The sequence below is a fragment of the Balaenoptera borealis genome (assembly GCF_965194805.1).
Source record: "Balaenoptera borealis genome assembly, chromosome: 5".
Classification (NCBI taxonomy): Eukaryota; Metazoa; Chordata; class Mammalia; order Artiodactyla; family Balaenopteridae; genus Balaenoptera; species Balaenoptera borealis.
In genome coordinates, this window is record NC_138862.1 from 55,936,129 (window position 1) to 55,955,459 (window position 19,331).

General features: G+C 36.2%; 1 protein-coding gene across 10 annotated transcripts in view; it reads left to right on the top strand.

The window, feature by feature from the left end:
* Window positions 1–18,677, top strand: part of DZIP3 (DAZ interacting zinc finger protein 3) — a 114,978-nt gene extending 96,301 nt beyond the window's left edge. For 7 of the 10 annotated variants that reach the window (XM_082394638.1, XM_082394644.1, XM_082394646.1 and 4 more), the window contains 7 exons: window positions 1,233–1,334; window positions 9,083–9,208; window positions 11,281–11,420; window positions 14,452–14,572; window positions 15,046–15,192; window positions 15,279–15,380; window positions 16,923–18,677. In XM_082394638.1, the coding sequence (XP_082250764.1) occupies window positions 1,233–1,334; window positions 9,083–9,208; window positions 11,281–11,420; window positions 14,452–14,572; window positions 15,046–15,192; window positions 15,279–15,380; window positions 16,923–17,033 (849 nt within the window). In that variant the 3' untranslated portion in view covers window positions 17,034–18,677. The remainder of the gene's footprint in view (window positions 1–1,232; window positions 1,335–9,082; window positions 9,209–11,280; window positions 11,421–14,451; window positions 14,573–15,045; window positions 15,193–15,278; window positions 15,381–16,922) is intronic. The other 3 variants (XM_082394645.1, XM_082394643.1, XR_014245357.1) reach the window with 2 other exon arrangements.
* The last annotated feature ends 654 nt before the right edge of the window (window positions 18,678–19,331 follow it).

The following is a 19,331-nucleotide window of genomic DNA, read 5'->3' on the forward strand; positions in this document are numbered from 1 at the left end:
TTGTAGTTATTAAAGTTTATGCCTTTTTGAGGTTTGAGACTGATTACTTCCATTGTAGTTGGTTGTAGATAACATCCTAGGCTCTTACATGTGGTCTTCTAGGTCCTTAGTCTAGTAAATGGTAAACTCAAAAATTGTGCCTCACACTTAATTTTCCTAGAATTCCAAAGATAACTCTGCTCCAGTCAGAAATAAATGTCTTAACTTGATCTGAGTAATTATGTGTTTACAGAATTAAAAGGAAGATCAAGCAGATCTGTATAGTTTTCAATCTTAACTTTTTATGTAATTACTCCCTAATGCAAAATAATAAATTCTTAATTATTCATTTAATAGAATTAGGACTGTGCTAAAAGTAATCTAAAGAGGTAACCCACTGAATATTTGTCTAGCTTTGTCCTTGGTGGTCTTCCTTGTTTCTTTCCCAGACTCATTCATACTCAGTCTTTAGTGATGCTTAGCATATTTATTGGATTTATTCAAAGTTCTGGCCTCAAAAGAGATGCTCCTTGTTCTCTATCATTGTTTTCTTCTAAGAACGTGTCCTCTATATGGAAGTTTCTAAATGTTTGAAGACTTTCTCTTCCAGCTCTTGTGGTTTGTTTACAAAATAACATATAAAGCAAAATGGGGACAATGCCAAAAATGTTGAAAGTATGTTTTTAAGCTTCAAGGATAGGAGTCTTACCTTTGGCAAAATCTAAGAAGAAAAAACAAAGGTATATGTGGAACTGGAGAAAGCTACAGGTATAACTTTTAAGGTTAAAAAAAATGTGGACATTCAAAAGTTTTCCCTAAAACTTCCCCTCCAGTTTTTAAAATGAACATTTGCAAGTAGTTCAACTCTTTGTTACAAATATTTTTTCCCCATATTTATCAGCAAGTAGATTATTTACATCTTCTTGATCTTTAGACTCTGTTTACTTTATACCAGTGGTTCCCATTTGGGGGCTAAAAATTATGGAAACACTGAGGAGTTATCACAGAGATCTGTGAATTATGTGTCTCTGTATCTTGTCAATCAATAGATACTGCTAAAAATACAACTATTTACATTTATGGATAGTGGTGTATAGAGTTGTTTTTATGTCAAAAATTCTTTTTATATTATTTCTGGCATAATAGATTGGAAGTCACTCATCTATATTGTACTATTCAAAACTACATCAAGTATTTCCATATACTATTTCTTTGAAGTTGATTTTGTTGTGAAATATTGTTTCTCCTACTAGACACAGTACAATGAACAAATTAACAAGGTGAAGCAAGGGTTTGCCTTGAGTACCTTGCCTCCAATCCAGCTTCCTCCACCACCACCCAGTCCTGAGATACTGGTAAGAAATACAGTTGACTCTTGAACAACGCAGAGGTTGGGAGTGCCAACCCCCCCTCCCCCCGCCCCATGCAGTCGGAAATCTGGGTACTGCTCTCTCTGCCTCACAAACAATGGAATTGATAAATGACTACCCAAGAGCAGGAAGCTGAAACAGTTTGGATAGAATCAGGACTCAAACCCTAGTTTTTTGATTCCACATATTGTGATTTCTAATCAAATGCAAACTTTCTCCACATTTAGTTAATTTAAAGATCTGTAAAATGAAAATATAGGGACTGTATTTATTGAAAAAAATCAGTGTATAAGTGGACCCACATAATTCAGACCTGTGTTGTTCAAGTGTCAACTGTATAACATTTTGAAAAATCACCATCTTCATCTTGATAAAATGGTAACAGCTTTAGAACACTGAATATGCATTATGTTTGTGTGTTCGGAGTGGAAAGGGTACATGTAGTGTGTATCATTTGTAATTATGTCCATTCCTGCTGTATCATCTACAGATGATATGACTAGTTGGCTGACTCAGCTGAGGCAAGAGGTAGGTTGTATCACTGGATTTTAGTAATGCGTTTGATATCTAAAGAGGTAATATATGCTCATTCATCCTGTCGATCACACTTACATTATGAGAGAAAACTGATGAATGCCTAGAATTCCCAATGCCCTCAAGTTACTGCTAGATGACTAAAACATCTCAGCATAATACCCTAGCATGCTGGACTTCACCCCCCCCCACTTCTACTTTAGACTCTGTTTTCCTTAACTTTTATCTTCTATTCTACCTTTAACAGTAAGGACAGATTTCATTTATGACCCTTCCCTGCTTACTGTAAGGGATAAATGGGTCTTCATCAGACAAACTAATCTCTATGCTATACTATTTATGTTAGCCTTCTGGGAAACACAGCACCTTAACCCAATAAACTCATACAGCTTTCCAAAAGACCTTTTAGAACAGAACCACTTTAGTATTTGTTGTAAAGCTGGTTTGGTGGTGCTGAACTCTCTCAGCTTTTGCTTGTCTGTAAAGGTTTTAATTTCTCCATCAAATCTGAATGAGATCCTTGCTGGGTAGAGTAATCTTGGTTGTAGGTTTTTCTCCTTTATCACTTTACATATGTCCTGCCACTCCCTTCTGGCTTGCAGAGTTTCTCCTGAAAGATCAGCTGTTAACCTTATGGGGATTCCCTTGTGTGTTATTTGTTGTTTTTCCCTTGCTGCTTTTAATATATTTTCTTTGTATTTAATTTTTGATAGTTTGATTAATATGTGTCTTGGCGTGTTTCTCCTTGGATTTATCCTATATGGGGCTCTCTGTGCTTCCTGGACTTGATTAACTATTTCCTTTCCCATATTAGGGAAGTTTTCAACTATAATCTCTTCAAATATTTTCTCAGTCCCTTTCTTTTTCTCTTCTTCTTCTGGGACCTCTATAATTCGAATGTTGGTGTGTTTAATGTTGTCCCAGAGGTCTCTGAGAATGTCCTCAGTTCTTTTCATTCTTTATTTCCACTATTTTATCTTCCAGGTCACTTATCCGTTCTTCTGCCTCAGTTATTCTGCTATTGATCGCTTCTAGAGTATTTTTAATTTCATTTATTGTGTTGTTCATCATTGCTTGTTTCCTCTACTGGGCATATACCCTGAGAAAACCATAATTCAAAAAGAGTCATGTACCACAATGTTCATTGCAGCTCTATTTACAATAGCCAGGACATGGAAGCAACCTAAATGTCCATCAACAGATGAATGGATAAAGAAGATGTGGCACATATATACAATGGAATATTACTCAGCCATATAAAGAAACGAAATTGAATTATTTGTAGTGAGGTGGATGGACCTAGAGTCTGTCATACAGAGTGAAGTAAGTCAGAAAGAGAAAAACAAATACCGTATGCTAACACATATATATGGAATCTAAGACAAAAAAAAAAAAGTCATGAAGAACCTAGGGGTAAGACGGGAATAAAGACACAGACCTACTAGAGAATGGACTTGAGGATATGGGGAGGGGGAAGGGTAAGCTGTGACAAAGTGAGAGAGTGGCATGGACATATATACACTACCAAACGTAAAATAGATAGCTAGTGGGAAGCAGCCGCATAGCACAGGGAGATCAGCTCAGTGGTTTGTGACCACCTAGAGGGGTGGGATAGGGAGGGTGGGAGGGAAGAAGATGCAAGAGGGAAGAGATAGGGGAACATATGTATATGTATAACTGATTCACTTTGTTATAATGCAGAAACTAACACACCATTGTAAAGCAATTATACTCCAATAAAGATGTTAAAAAAAAAAACAGAACCACTAGATAATAACCTTTATTATGATAACAGATCTGAGGGTAAGAAAAGGAGAAAGGTGTGATATATTTAGGGGTAGATCACTTTTGACATTAGCATTTCTGCTTATAGTAGAACTTTGAAAATGTTTTTTCTACAAATACTATTTGAGTATATCAAAGAACTTAAAAATTATGTGAATTATGTGGAGTTACACTATGTTTCAAAAGCAGAATTCAGAGCTGAAAGCATTATGATATGCACCATGGGCTTTAGTTTAGAATGAAAGTATTGCCTTTTATATTTTTGGTTAATTCAGGTTTTATAGGAGCATTATATTATGGATATTATTATTCTAGGCTTTGAACACCATCATACCCAACTCTCCTGATAAGGAGTGTGTTGCATAGATGACAGAAATCCCAGATTCCCTGTAGTTCTGTGGGAAGTAACACATATTCTTGGTAGGATTTCTAGAAACCTGTTGCCTCTGCCTGTATTCAAACTACTGCCTATAGGTTGTAGTTAAACTCTCCCATGACTCTAAATATAAAATGGCTCTAGAGACTCGGACACTAGAAACAGAGTTGTTCTTTGGAGTTTTCTGGAACCAGACTGGCATAATCTATCTGATACTAGTGACACTATAACTGACAAACATAATCAAACCTTGACCTCTACATCCTCATCCCTTCAGAGACTTGCTTATGGCTGATGTGGCTACCCAGGTTTAGTCAAGGGAAAAAACCCGCTGGCAGTTAGGCTCAATGGAATTTATAAGCATCCCTTGCTAACGCTTGAGAGGTACATGTGTATCTTTTGTGCTTCCTAACCAGAGTCACTGCTGTGCTTTATCAAAGCTGACAGTTGTGTTAAAGTACAAGCATCAGTGACCACTGAGAATTAGTAGAACAGTTTGAGAGCACAGATGCTAGAAATGTGACCATTATTTTTGCAATAAATTGAGGTGGTATTATACAATGGAAATACATTAGAGGTCTGGGTTCAGGTCCTAACTCTGTGAAGAACTGTGTTGGTTTTGGGAAACTCAGCTGTCCCAGACTTTGGTTTTCCTATCTACAAATCAGGAAATTGTACTAGATGATCTGATCACTAAAGTCTGTCTTTCTGAGATTCTAGTATTGTAAAGAATGGTTACCAGGTTTTAAATATATATAGTAGTCTAACCTGAGAAGTCTGGAATAATGGGTATTGTTCCCAGTTTAACCCAGTATTTTTATGTGTTTCATTATGTTTTGATTTTTGTAGCCTGGCTGTCTAATCCTAAAAGTAGTGTTAGGTAATTGTTGTCCTCAAAAAGAGCAGGACTACTAACTCAGTACCCATCATTCATTATTTAAGAACTTTATATTATGAAAATTTTGAAACATACATAAAAACAGAATGATGAACCTCTGTGAACCCAAGAGCCAACTTCAACATCATTATCAACATTTTGTCAGTCTTGTGCCATGTCATCCCCTTCTTCCTCCCCACTGGAACATTTTAAAGTAAACCCTACATCTCATCCATTTATACTTTAGTATGCATTCCAAAAAGATGAGGACTCTTATTCTTGAGATTTTTTTGTTTCTTGAGGTAGGATTGTATTGCTATAAACTTCCCTCTTAGAACTGCTCTTGCTTCATCCCATAGGTTTTGGGTCGTCGTGTTTTCATTGTCATTTGTTTCTAGGTATTTTTTGATTTCCTTTTTGATTTCTTCAGTGATCTCTTGGTTATTCAGTAGCGTATTGTTTAGCCTCCATGAGTTTGTATTTTTTACAGTTTTTTTTCCTGTAATTGATATCTAGTTTCATAGTATTGTGGTCGGAAAAGATACTTGTTATGATTTCAGTTTTCTAAAATTTACCAAGGCTTGATTTGTGACCCAAGATATGATCTATCCTGGCGAATGTTCCCTGAGCACTTGAGAAGAAAGTGTATTCTGTTGTTTTTGGATGGAACGTCTTATAAATATCAATTAAGTCCTTCTTGTCTAATGTGTCATTTAAAGCTTGTGTTTCCTTATTTATTTTCATTTTGGATGATCTGTCCATTGGTGAAAGTGGGGTGTTAAAGTCCCCTACTATGATTGTGTTACTGTCGATTTCCCCTTTTATGGCTTTTAGCATTTGCCTTATGTAATGAGGTGCTCCTACGTTGGGTGCATAAATATTTACAACTGTTATATCTTCTTCTTGGATTGATGCCTTGATCATTATGTAGTGTCCTTTGTCTCTTGAAATAGTCTTTATTTTAAAGTCTATTTTGTCTGATATGAGAATTGCTACTCCATCTTTCTTTTGATTTCCATTTGCATGGAATATCTTTTTCCATTCCCTCACTTTCAGTCTGTATGTGTCCCTAGGTCTGAAGTGGGTCTCTTGTAGACAGCCTATATACGGGTCTTGTTTTTGTATCCATTCAGCCAGTCTGTGTCTTTTGGTTGGAGCATTTAATCCATTTACATTTAAGGTAATTATCAATATGTATGTTCCTATTACCATTTTCTTAATTGTTTTGGGTTTGTTTTTGTAGGTCTTTTCCTTCTCTTGTGTTTCCTGCCTAGAGAAGTTCCTTTAGCATTTGTTGTAAAGCTGGTTTGGTGGTGCTGAATTCTCTTAACTTTTTTTTTTTTTTTTGAATTCTCTTAACTTTTGCTTGTCTGTAAAGGTTTTAATTTCTCCGTCAAATCTGAATGAGATCCTCGCTGGCTAGAGTAGTCTTGGTTGTAGGTTTTTCCCTTTCATCACTTAAATATGTCCTGCCACTCCCTTCTGGCTTGCAGATTTTCTGCTGAAAGATCAGCTGTTAACCTTATGGGGATTCCCTTGTATGTTATTTGTTGCTTTTCACTTGCTGCTTTTAATATTTTTTCTTTGTATTTAATTTTTGATAGTTTGATTAATATGTGCCTTGGTGGGTTTCTCCTTGGGTTTATCCTGTATGGGACTCTCTGCGCTTCCTGGACTTTATTGACTATTTCCTTTCCCATGTTAGGGAAGTTTTCAACTATAGTCTCTTCACATATTCTCTCAGACCTTTCTTTTCCTCTTCTTCTTCTGGGACCCCTATAATTCGAAAGTTGTGCATTTAATGTTGTCCCTGAGGTCTCTGAGACTGTCCTCAATTCTTTTCATTCTTTTTTCTTTATTCTGCTCTGCGGTAGTTATTTCCACTATTTTATCTTCCAGGTCACTTATCCGTTCTTCTGCCTCAGTTATTCTGCTATTGATTCCTTCTAGAGTTTTTAATTTCATTTATTGTGCTGTTCATCATTGTTTGTTTGCTCTTTAGTTCTTCTAGGTCCTTGTTAAATGTTTCTTGTATTTTCTCCATTCTATTTCCAAGATTTTGGATCATCTTTACTATCATTACTTAGAATTCTTTTTCAGGTAGACTGCCTATTTCCTCTTCACTTATTTGGTCTAGTGGGTTTTTACCTTGCTTCTTCATCTGCTGCATATTTCTCTGTCTTCTCATTTTGTTTAACTTACTGCGTTTGGGGTCTCCTTTTCGCAGGCTGCAGGTTCGTAGTTCCTGTTGTTTTTGGTGTTTGCCCCCAGTGGGTGAGGTTGATTCAGTGGCTTTTGTAGGCTTCCTGGTGGAGGAGACTGGTGCCTGTGTTCTGATGGGTGGGGCTGGATCTTGTCTTTCTGGTGGGCAGGGCTGCCCCCAGTGGTGTGTTTTGGGGTGTCTTGGAACTTAGTATGATTTTAGGCAGTGTCTCTGCTAATGGGTGGGGTTGTGTTCCTGTCTTGCTAGTTGTTTGACATGGGGCGGCCAGCACTGGAGCTTGCTGGTGGTTGGATGGAGCTGGGTCTTAGCGTTGATACGGAGATCTCTGGGAGAGCTCTCGTCAATTGATACTACATGGGGCCAGGAGGTCTCTGGTGGCCCAATGTCCTGATCTCGGCTCTCCCACCTCAGAGGCTCAGGCCTGACACAGGCCGGAGCACAAAGACCCTGTCAGCCACACGGTGAACTCAGTGACTTCCTTAGTATAAAGCTGCTGCTGACCTTTGTGATCATAAAACTCAATCCTTAGTCTTGTTCCCTACCCTCAGATTTATGCCTCAGGACTCTTACTCTTATTGGCTATAATCACACCACCATTTTGTACCTAAGAAAATTATAATTTTTAATGTCTAATATTGAAATTTATATTTCCCCAGTTGTCTCAAAAATGTCTTTTTCTTAACTAGATTGACAGTACTTCCAATGTGGTTATAATTACCATTACTTTAAAAACGCTTATTTTTAAAAAAACAGTCCAAACAAGGTTTATACTTTTCATTTGGCTGATTATTTTTCTTTAAAATATAACAGCTACCTAACCCCCTCCCTTTTATTCATATCATTTATCTATTAAAAAACTAACTTCCTACATTATTGATGTAACTGATTACATCCTTGTGATGTCATTATACATATTCTTCTATTTCCTATAACCTGATCATTAGATCTAGAGGGTTAGTTAGAATCAGGTTCAGTATTTTTGGCAAGGGTACTTTATAGGTGATGATGTATACACACATTAGAAGACACACAGCGTCTCTCGTTTAGTGACGTTAAGAATCACATGTCATCCTTATCTCTCCATTATAAAGTTCCCCATTAACTTTCACCCTGCTGGTTTCAGTATCGTTACTTAAGAGCTATATTGATGCTCATTTTTTAAATTCAACAAATAGTTGAATTTCTGCTTTATGCCAGTGCTAGACCTGGCACATAGTAGATGCTCCATAAACCTGTCCTCTTTTGTAGTCCAGCCAATAAGGTATCCATCCCATTGGTAGATGCTAAGAAGGGCTAGCTTTCTACAACCCCCTGGGAAGTTCAATAACATTCACAGGCATGTCTACAAGTCACTGTAGGAGGGTTTATCCCCCTGGCCCACCCCACTTCAGCTTTCCACTGTCCTTGGAACTAAACATAAGGTCAGAACTCCACCAGGTGGTACAAGGTCCCTTCAACACATAATAGCAAAAGTAATATTTTCTGTAGACAACTTTGGTTCTTTAGCAGAATTTCTGCTAAAGAGTGTCAATATTGTTTATCAGCATGAACAGTACTCATTGAGGAGCTCCTTTCCATAGTCCTATATTATTCCATTTGTCAGATAACTTTAAAGATCACCTAACCCAACCCTCTTACTTTATAGATTAATAACTTGGTATCTAAGATTACCCAGCTAGGTGGAGAGAAAGTAGGACTAGAACCCAGTTCTCTTCTGTCTCCGTGCTCTTTAGTATATTTTACTGCCCTTTGCTTTTTCAAATATTCATATATTTAACTAATGTTATGACAACATTGTTTCTAATATGCTTTGTATCTAGATTTCAAATCAGTACCCCCCCCAAAAAAAACATTGCTCTATGAGTTTAGATTATTGATTATATAAATATATAAATACGTGGGGGTTTTATTTTTATTTTCTATCTTTTCTATTTTAGATACAGCAGTTCTTGGGAAGACCCGTTATGAAAGAATCTTTCTTTAGACCCGTACTCACTGTTCCTCAAATGCCTGCCGTTTGTTCTGGAGTCATCTCTGCAACTGGTCAACCTAGACCCCCACTGGTACAGATCCCTTCTTGGTAGAATATACATTAACTAGCTTGCTGTCACTTACAGTGGACTTCCAGAATGAATGTCTTCTCTTTGTTCATTTACTTGATAAATAATGATGAAGGTGATGGTGGTAGTGATGATGATGATGATGATGATGATGATGATCATGATGATGATTGAATGAATAGTTCCATGTGAGGCACTGTGTTAAATGCATTATATATATTATTTAACTATTTCATTAAGTGATTATAGCTTAGTTTTTAGATACAAAGATAAATATAATATTATAGTAGAGAATTCTTATCGTTTTGCTTCTATAACAGGCACTAATGCAGGGTAGATTGATATTTTTAATAGATAATTTATATTTAGCATGATTGTTAGCTTCTTTGCTTTTCAACCTACCCAAGTCACAACATTATACCACAAAGCTAAAGAAAAATTTTATATACACACACATATATGTGTGTATAGTAGGACACTGTTTATCTATAAACAGGTAATATAAATAATATCACCTTGCAACATATTATACTATAAAGTTATAAATCTTTCTAGCTACAAAGAGCCATATAAGCTTTATCCAAACCTGAAGAAGCAACAGAGAAATTTAAAATGATTAGAATTATTAGTTGTAATCTTGATCAAGGTAAACTTTTTAGTAAAAGAAAAATCTTCTCCCAGATGATTGATGTTTAATATAATTAATGAAAAAATTCTCTAATCTTGACTTTCGCATAACTACGTTCTAGTCAGTTGGGGTTTATTTTGTACCTATGTATTGCTGACAGCCTCCCTTTGAAACATATAGTCAAATGGACTTACTCATTTGTGTAGAGGCTGCCTCTCTATGAATAAATATGTATCTAGGCCTTAACATGTTTACTAAGTACCACATCTTTTTTGTCACCATGATATTACAGTGTTGCTCATGTGGTTTGCTCCTGCACCATTCTATAAGGAACTATAAAATTTTATTGAAAACATTAAAGTACCTCAACCTTCTAATAAGATTACTTCCTGATTCCTCTGAAAAAGCTTGACACTGAGGCAAACCCAGATTTCTGGTGATATTCTGTTCTTTCTCTGACTTAGTAGGCTTTGTGTAAGTAATTTCAGTGGCTGTTAGTAATTTTTCATAAGTAATAACCTTACATTTGAAAATAATCTATAGTCTTAGGTAAAGGTTGCATGTTTATAATTATCCTAGTAATCAGATAAGCACTTCAAAAGCATTCACTTACTGATATTAATTAATTAGAAAATTGATGGTTCTAAGAAGGAACCATCATAAAGTATGAGGAAAACTTTGTTTGATGGTTTCATGGCTCAAAGTTGTCGCTACTACTTCCATACCACCTTTGTAACATTCATGACACTGGGCAGATATTCTAGTAGTTTTCTCATCTTTATTTAGTTGTTTGAAAATTAAACTTCATTATTTTTCTAATTATAAAAGTAGTATATGTTAATTATAAAAAAGCAAATAATATAGAAATACATAAAGCATATACAAAGTATATAATAATTATATAAAGTAGAAAGCAAAATTACCCTGCTGTTGAATTCTAGAAAATAATCACTGTTTTCAGATTATTCTGTGTCTTACAGACCTTTTTCTGTGCATACACATTTAAGAAATGTTTTAATATAAAATGAGTTCTACCATAAATGCTGTGCCGTAGACTTTTTTTTAAAATGAGACATATATTGTGGACATCTCGCATGCTCAGACATACAAATCTATTTTTAAGGACTTGATTAGATATGCTACAATTTATTGACTTATGCCCCTATTAACAAAATTTAGGTTGCTTTCAGAAATGCACACTCTGTATGTATTTCTGTATATGTTTGCAATTACTGAGACTAGCATGTGCCATTCTTAAAATAAAGGTAAACATATACAAACAGTTAGAAATATTGTGCTGTAAGGAAAAAAAATTCTAAAAAGGGAACATGTATGTCAGTATTCCTCTTCATTCTACCCATTTTCTGAGGTATGGAAATGTACTGTTGGCATGGAGCTTTGCTTCCTAATAATTGAAGCTGATGGGTTGTAACTCTGCTCCTTACAGATGACTAGCATAGCCTGGACGGTGCCAGCGCCTGTGGGAGAAGCTGTGCCTCCAAGTGCAGGTCTGGGAAGTGATCCCCCCATGATGAATTGGGAGAAGATTACAGACAGGCTGAAAACTGCCTTTCCACAACAGACCAGGTACCTTAGTCTCTTTTAGTGTTGAGTACAGATCATTCTCTATAGTTTCCACAACCATAATTATGCCAATGAAACATTTCAGAGAAATATAACACCCCCCCCCACACACATACACACAAAGTACAGGTATTTCCTAACCGTGGCCTTGGTAGGGAAAATGAAATTTATTATGAAGGGACAGTTTTCAGTATAAATGCTAAACCTCTTCACTAAAATTATTAGTTTAAAGTCATGAGAGAATAAACTTTTAAATTTAGGTTTGCTCATTTACTGAAAGTACAACCAGTTGTAAACCTACCCAATTTTATGCCACTAGCTGCAATAATTATCTTAATAACCTATTTCCAAAGTGAATTTTAAGTTAATTGTATGTCATATAAGCCCAAACATAATCAGGTTTTACTTTCCTATTTCCTTAATTTTATTGAGGGTTCTTGTAGTTTCTTTGTTAGGGGACAAAGAAAGGGGACATAGTTAAATGCAAGAAATCATTATTTTACTGTGCTTTTCACAGTTCTGACTTCAGCAGAAAGCTATTTAATTCTACTCCTCCAGAAATGAAGTGTCTTTTATCTTTAATCTTGTATCAAATGAAATAATTCTAGTTTTCACCAGCATTTTCATTTGAAGACCAATGCTTTTATTTAACATATGTACCGTTATGTTTCAGGATTAGATTATGGTTTTATAAATATAATAGTGAATAGAAAATGAAAATAGAACTGTAATATAGTTGTTATAAATATATATAGAAAATAAATAGTAAATCAAAGGTAGTTTTATAAGGCTGATGACATGACATTTCATTTGAGAAAGAAAACTACTTTTATCATTCTACCCTATCCTACCAAAAATGTATATGCAGGCTTTGGGTCAATGGCCATGGGAATGGAAAAAGAACATATCAGTTAAAATATTCCTAGATTTCTTTATCACATAATTAATGTGTCTTTCAGTCCTTGCTTTCATTTTCTGTTAAATCTTTGTTTTCTGTTTCTGAATTTTACAAAAGTAGAACTATTAACAATGATAGAAAGAGACTGATAGTAACATAGTTAAAAAGGAATATTTTAGTCTTTTTTTTTTTTACATCTTTATTAGAGTATAATTGCTTTACAATGTTGTGTTAGTTGCTGCTGTACAACAAAGCGAATCAGCTATATATATATATATATATATGTACACATATCTCCATATCCCCTCCCTCCTGAGCCTCCCTCCCACCCTCCCTATCCCACCCCTCTAGGTCATCACAGAGCATTGAGCTGATCTCCCTGTGCTATGCAGCTGCTTCCCACTAACTATTTTACATTTGGTAGTGTATATATGTCAATGCCACTCTCTCACTACGTCCCAGCTTCCCCTTCCCCCACTGTGTCCTCAAGTCCGTTCTCTACGTCTGTGTCTTTATTCCTGCCCTGCCACTAGGTTCATCAGTAACGTTTTTTAAAATTCCATATATATGCGTTAGCATACGGTATTTGTTTTTCTCTAACTTACTTCACTCTGTATGACAACTCCAGGTCCATCCACCTCATTACAAATAACTCAATTTTGTTCCTTTTTATGACTGAGTAATATTCCATTGTATATATGTACCACATCTTCTTTATCCATTCATCTGTCGATGGACATTTAGGTTACTTCCATGTCTTGACTATTGTAAATAGTGCTGCAGTGAACATTGTGCTACATGTATCTTTTTGAATTATGGTTTTCTCAGGTATATACCCAGTAGTGGGGTTGCTGGATCATATGGTAGTTCTATTTTTAGTTTTGTAAGGAACCTCCATGCTGTTCTCCATAGTGGCTGTATCAATTTACATTTCCACCAGCAGTGCAGGAGGGTTCCCTTTTCTCCACACCCTCTCCAGCATTTGTTGTTTCTAGATTTTTTGATGATGGCCATTCTGACCGGAGTGAGGTGATACCTCATTGTGTTTTGGGTTTTTTAAAAATTTATTTTATTTATTTATTTTTGGCTGCATTGGGTCTTCGTTGCTGCGTGTGGGCTTTCTCTAGTTGCAGCAAGCGGGGGCTACTCTTCATTGCAGCGCGCAGGCTTCTCATTGCAGTGACTTCTCTTGTTACGGAGCACAGGCTCTAGGCACGTGGGCTTCAGTAGTTGTGGCGCACAGGCTCAGTAGTTGTGGCTCACGGGCTCTAGAGCACAGGCTCAGTAGTTGTGGTGCACGGGCTTAGTTGCTCTGTGGCATGTGGGATCTTTCCGGACCAGGGCTCGAACCTGTGTCCCCTGCATTGGCAGGCGGATTCTTAACCACTGTGCCACCAGGGAAGCCCCTCATTGTGGTTTTGATTTGCATTTCTCTAATGATTAGTGATGTTGAGCATCTTTTCATGTGTTTGTTGGCAATCTGTATGTCTTCTTTGGAGAAATGCCTATTTAGGTCTTCCACTCATTTTTGGATTGGGTTGTTTGTTTTTTTGATATTGAGCTGCATGAGCTACTTGTATATTTTGGAGATTAATCCTTTGTCAGTTGCTTCATTTGCAAATATTTTCTCCCATTCTGAGGGTTGTCTTTTCGTCTTGTGTATAGTTTCCTTTGCTGTGTAAAAGCTTTTAAGTTTCATTAGGTCCCATTTGTTTATTTTTGGTTTTATTTCCATTATTCTAGGAGATGGGTCAAGAAGGATATTGCTGTGATTTATGTCATAGAGAATATTTTAGTCTTGAGTAAGAGAGCATTGAGAGATAAGTAGATAACAAACTTAATTTTCACACAGTGAGCTTTTAAAAACAGTTAAAATCTCTTTTTGGAAAGAAAATAAATACTAAACTTTATCACTCACAAACACATTAATTATCATTAATCAGTACATTAGGAGTTTTCATTTTGGTTTAAAATAAATGCAGATGGACCTGTGATCACTTTTTTAGATCAGAAATCTGAAGGGTCACATCTGTTAACTACATATCAATCCTATGATAGGATTTCATATCTCCTTTGGAGGGTATATCCTCAAGGCAATAGGAAGATCACCAGTGCTCTTTCCTTGATCTCTTCCAGAAAGGAGCTTACAGATTTCTTACGGAAATTGAAGGATACTCATGGGAAGTCCTTATCTAGACTGACATTTGATGAAATTGTTCACAAGATTTCCCAATTTATTGACCCCAAGAGATCTCAGGTAAAAAAAAGACAACTTTATCTCCTGGCCCTTATCTTTAGTAGTTAGTCGTATTAATTATCTCCATTACATGATCAGGAAAACAGTCTATAATCATATTAAATCATCTATTAACAACAAACAGTACAGCTTGACAAATGGCATGGGAAACACTACCTGATCATTCTAGAATAAAACTGACCCTCTTGAAATTTACTCTAGGTTATTTTGAATGGCTCTAAAAGGAGACATTTTTCCTAATTTTCTGCAAAGACTTGTTTTAATTGAAAGAGCACCTAGAGTTATTTTTGGCTTTACCGGGTTCTTAGTATATAAGTAATATTGCCAACATTTATTTCAAGATTTCTCATGAACCTGATTAACCTTTACCCTTTTGCTAATTCTCACGGTAGCCTATTCTATGGTATTTATCAGTTCTTCCCGTTTTAGTTCAATTCTAAAAAAAATAATAAGTGTAATATTCTAATTTTCAGAGTCAAGGAAAATCAGTGCCAAATGGTAATAGTGCTTCACCCAGCCATATTCCTCCACCTCAGGCTAATGCTGCCCAGCCCTCAAAACCAGCCCGGAGGCCCCTCGGTTCACAAGGTCCTGCCACATGGGAAGGAGCCAATAATTTGGTGAGACTGAGACTGTTGATTCTGAATACATTTAAAGTTAGAGGAGAGAAATGAGCTGAATTTAACCTTATGTGTATTCTCCCTAGGATGATGAGGAAGAGGAAGAGGAACCTTGTGTGATCTGTCATGAGAATCTCTCTCCAGAAAACCTCTCAGTTTTGCCCTGTGCGCACAAATTCCATTCTCAGGTGAACTTATCTTTTTAATATTTTGCCATTAATCAATTAAGTGAAATTCATACTGCATTCCTTGAAATTGTATACATGTATCATCCACTGCTGTGTCATGAATTTCACTGGATATAACTCTGGGCTTTTGGGTACTGCACAGAAGCATTTATATGTTTTCCCGTACCTAGCCATGGATTGCATTGTGTTTTCTCAGATCTTGATACACCTAGCAAGAGAAGGGGACAATGACGAGATTTAATGGGACAGAGCGGCAGTTCCTTTGAACAGAACTGGAAGGAATGTTGATTGACTTGGCAGTTGGCAGTTTAGCAACAGTGCCACTTCACCTTGGCTTGTTATAAATAGTGTCCTTTGTCCACACCTAATGATAGCCCACTGCTGTTATAATGCATAAGACTTAACAGTCTGTCCAGGCTCCTGTATTTGCTTTTGAAGATGCTGAGGCCTGAGTTTTGATGTTATAAAAATGTGAGGCTGGCATATCTTTTGTTAATTCTCGGCATTTATATAACTTCTGGTGTTGTTGCTGTGCAAGTGCTATTGATATACAATTTATGATCCAAGTCTTCTGATGCAGAGGTGTAATTTGACACAGGAAAAGATAATCTTACACAAGAAAGTCTTCTCAGGGAAGTGAACAATAACCAGCTCATTCAAGCCGTATCTGTAAAACATCATGTCAAAGATATATGATACCTGGTACAGAATTATGTTTTGTATCTGCTCTGATAAGAAGAGCTATACACAGAATGGCTAATCCCAAAAGACCTCCAGGATAGATACTTAGCCATCTGGTTTTCCCATTTCAAGTTTTGAAAGTCCTAAAGATCCATTTAGAAAATAAGTGTTTCACAAAACTTATTTTATTCTTTGCCATTGCTCATTGAATAGAAAGCAGGTAATTCATTCAGGTTACTCTCTAGAGTTAATGGGCCTCATATCTATTGCCTATTCTTAATCCTCTCTCATCTGACTTGGGTCTCCATTATTCATTCATGTAAAAATGATTTGTTTTTGGAGAGTCAGTATTCAAGCAAATAACTTAATAGATAGTTCATAGCCAAAGAGTACTACCATTATGACCAAAGAAAGAGCAATCTGAAAAGTATATCCGTTATCTAGGGATTTTAACTTCAAAACACCGTAAGCACTTGATACAAGGTATTTGTGACATTTGTATGTTTAGGTATGACTTTTTCTAGATTATAAATTAGAATAATATATAATAAACTAGAGAAAAAATGTAATAGGTTTCCTCAGTCTCCTTATTAGGAAGAACTAGTCTTCCTGAAGATTGGGGTTAGGGGAAAGGATCTTAATAGAATAAACTGGCTGAAAGGTGTTCTCCTGTTACCAACTATATTGCTCAGCAAACCACAGACAAAGTTCCATGATTGCAGCAGTTTTCATGGCAATCCACCAAATAAGGCTCTGAGATCCACTGGAAGATATGTTGATTGGCAACCCTGATGTATGGAGTAACAGCTGCCTCTTCTAGGCTAAATCTGAGAGACTGACATGAATCTTTTTGCTCCTTAGTGCATTAGACCTTGGTTGATGCAACAGGGGACATGCCCAACCTGCAGACTCCACGTTTTGCTACCAGAAGAATTTCCTGGTCACCCCAGCCGGCACTTGCCCAAGATCTGATACCACGGGGTGAATATGCAAGGGAAGTTCAATTTTCAGACTGCAGCATTTAGTTTTGCCTTTTATTTGGGCTGATGATAGTGTGAGTGATGTGAAGCAGTACGCTCTTCAGTATTATGCAAAATAAGCTAGCTAAACTCATCAAAGCTGGAGCCAAAGAGGAGAGGACAAATCTTCAGGACTGTGAACTGAATTGAACAAGTTTAAAGAAGATGATAGAATTTTAAAAGTTACATTATATTTGCCCTTACCTTAGCAGGTATTTTCTTCCGACATAAAGATGATTACTGTTAGCATGTATACTAGGATGTCTTTTTTTGTCCTTATTCCACTCATCCTTTACTTTCTCCCAAATATACTACACTTTAATTTCCTGAAATAAAGGTAAACAAGAGTAGGAAAATTCCCCAGATTTTAGTGTTCCTTTTAACTTTTAAAATTGATTATAAAAATATATATTATTTATTTACACTTTATCTCTATCTATCTGCCCTATTCTTTTCTATTCTCTAAAATACGTACCTATGAATAGATTATGATCTACTTGAGGGTGGGGTCCAAACAGTGGTGTTTTGGAGCTGGCTTATACTGGTTTATGAGAGACAACTGTTAGTTTCAGGAATTTTGTGAGCCAGTTATTCGAATTGTTGGTAGCTTGAAATCTGCCATAGTGGGAGTATTTTACACCATAGAAATTGGTAAACACTGTAAGTAAGGGCTTATTTTCCCCTCAAGAGCTGGTTATTAAACATTTACCAGTATACCTCTGGGACCATGTCTGATGATTCTTACTGTTCTCAATGTCTTGCACAGTAGATGCAGCATAAATAGTCCCCAGAATTAGAAATCAGGAAGCAGTAGGAAAAGTTACTGTGCAAATTAAGTCATTTGCTCAGCTGAATAACTTTGGTCATTTGTAAACATGCTCTTTGGACCCTAATCGTTTATACTTCGAAGAGATTTTTTTTCTGCCTTAAAAGTTTCTAATTTCACTTTCTCATGCTGGGGGGGTATTGTCTGTGTATAGTGGCTTCTTATGACAGAGTTGACACTCACTGAGCTAAAGCTGCACATCTAAAGCTTGTCACTGAGAACTTTCATTCTTAGAGGTCGAAAATCTATTTTGAAATTAGTACTGTGTAAATTCTATAAGTGTTGTACATGTCTCTAGCTACAAAATTAAAAGAATTCAGTGACCTTGTAAGAAAAATGTTACGCGGTTCATATTATTTTCCATAAATTAATGAAATTCATACTGTGAATAAGTGTTTCCTGACTCAACAACTATTTTACCTGTATATTTCAGTGTACATATATCTTGAATTTACTTTAAAACTCTATTTAAAATTATTATTTCTATAATTGTATGCTAAATGTTTTCTTCTCTAATGAGAATAGACTGGAAAATGTGGAGGAAAATACCCCAAAATGAAGGCAGTCATCTAGACATGTAAAGTGCCAAGAATGTCTTAGAATTGTACAATTCAGAACTTAAAGGGCCTTTAATAATTATCTTGTCTAACACCTCAACGTCATGGTCATATAGCAAATTACCTTGTAAAACAAATATTTTTTAGTGTATGTTTACAACTGTAATTTCACTTTCATGTGGGAAAGAATAAATGTTTCTTAATTGAATAACTATTTTATCTGTGTATATCACTTTAACTGTGTCCTAAAGCTACTTGAAATCTCTATTTCAAACAAACATCTATTTCTGTTTCATTGTGCTTAAACTTTTTCTTCTGTTGTGAGAAAGGATGGGAAAATATCCAAAAGGAAGGCAGTCATCTAGACTTGTAAAATACCAAGTATGCCTTAGAATCATAGAATGTCAGAGCTTATAGGGTCCTTAACGATCCTCTGATCTATTCCCTCATTTTACAGGAACATCTTGCCCTAGGTCATGTGGCTAAGTAGTGGCTGAGCCAGTCCTAATACTTGAGAGTCCTGATACTCAGTAAGTCACATGCTTCCTCCACAGATTCAGGCTGCTAGGCTGTATTGGTGCTGAACTGCTGTTCTTGGCTCCAAGGAGGGGGCCAGAAGACTTAACAGGATAGCTGATATACAGTGAGAATATAGTAGGACCATGCTCTTGAAAGTCATATCCAATTCTGCAGATGCTGAAGGTAATGGGATTTTTTTTTCTTTTTGAAGTATAATTTAACAATAAAGACAACTGTAGTGGCCATTCTTCTATAAACAGTGATCACTGTCATGCCTGTGGCTGCTGAAGGATCCAGAACACCATACTGCACAGAAATTCAGTGAGGGAAGTAGCAATATTTACATCAA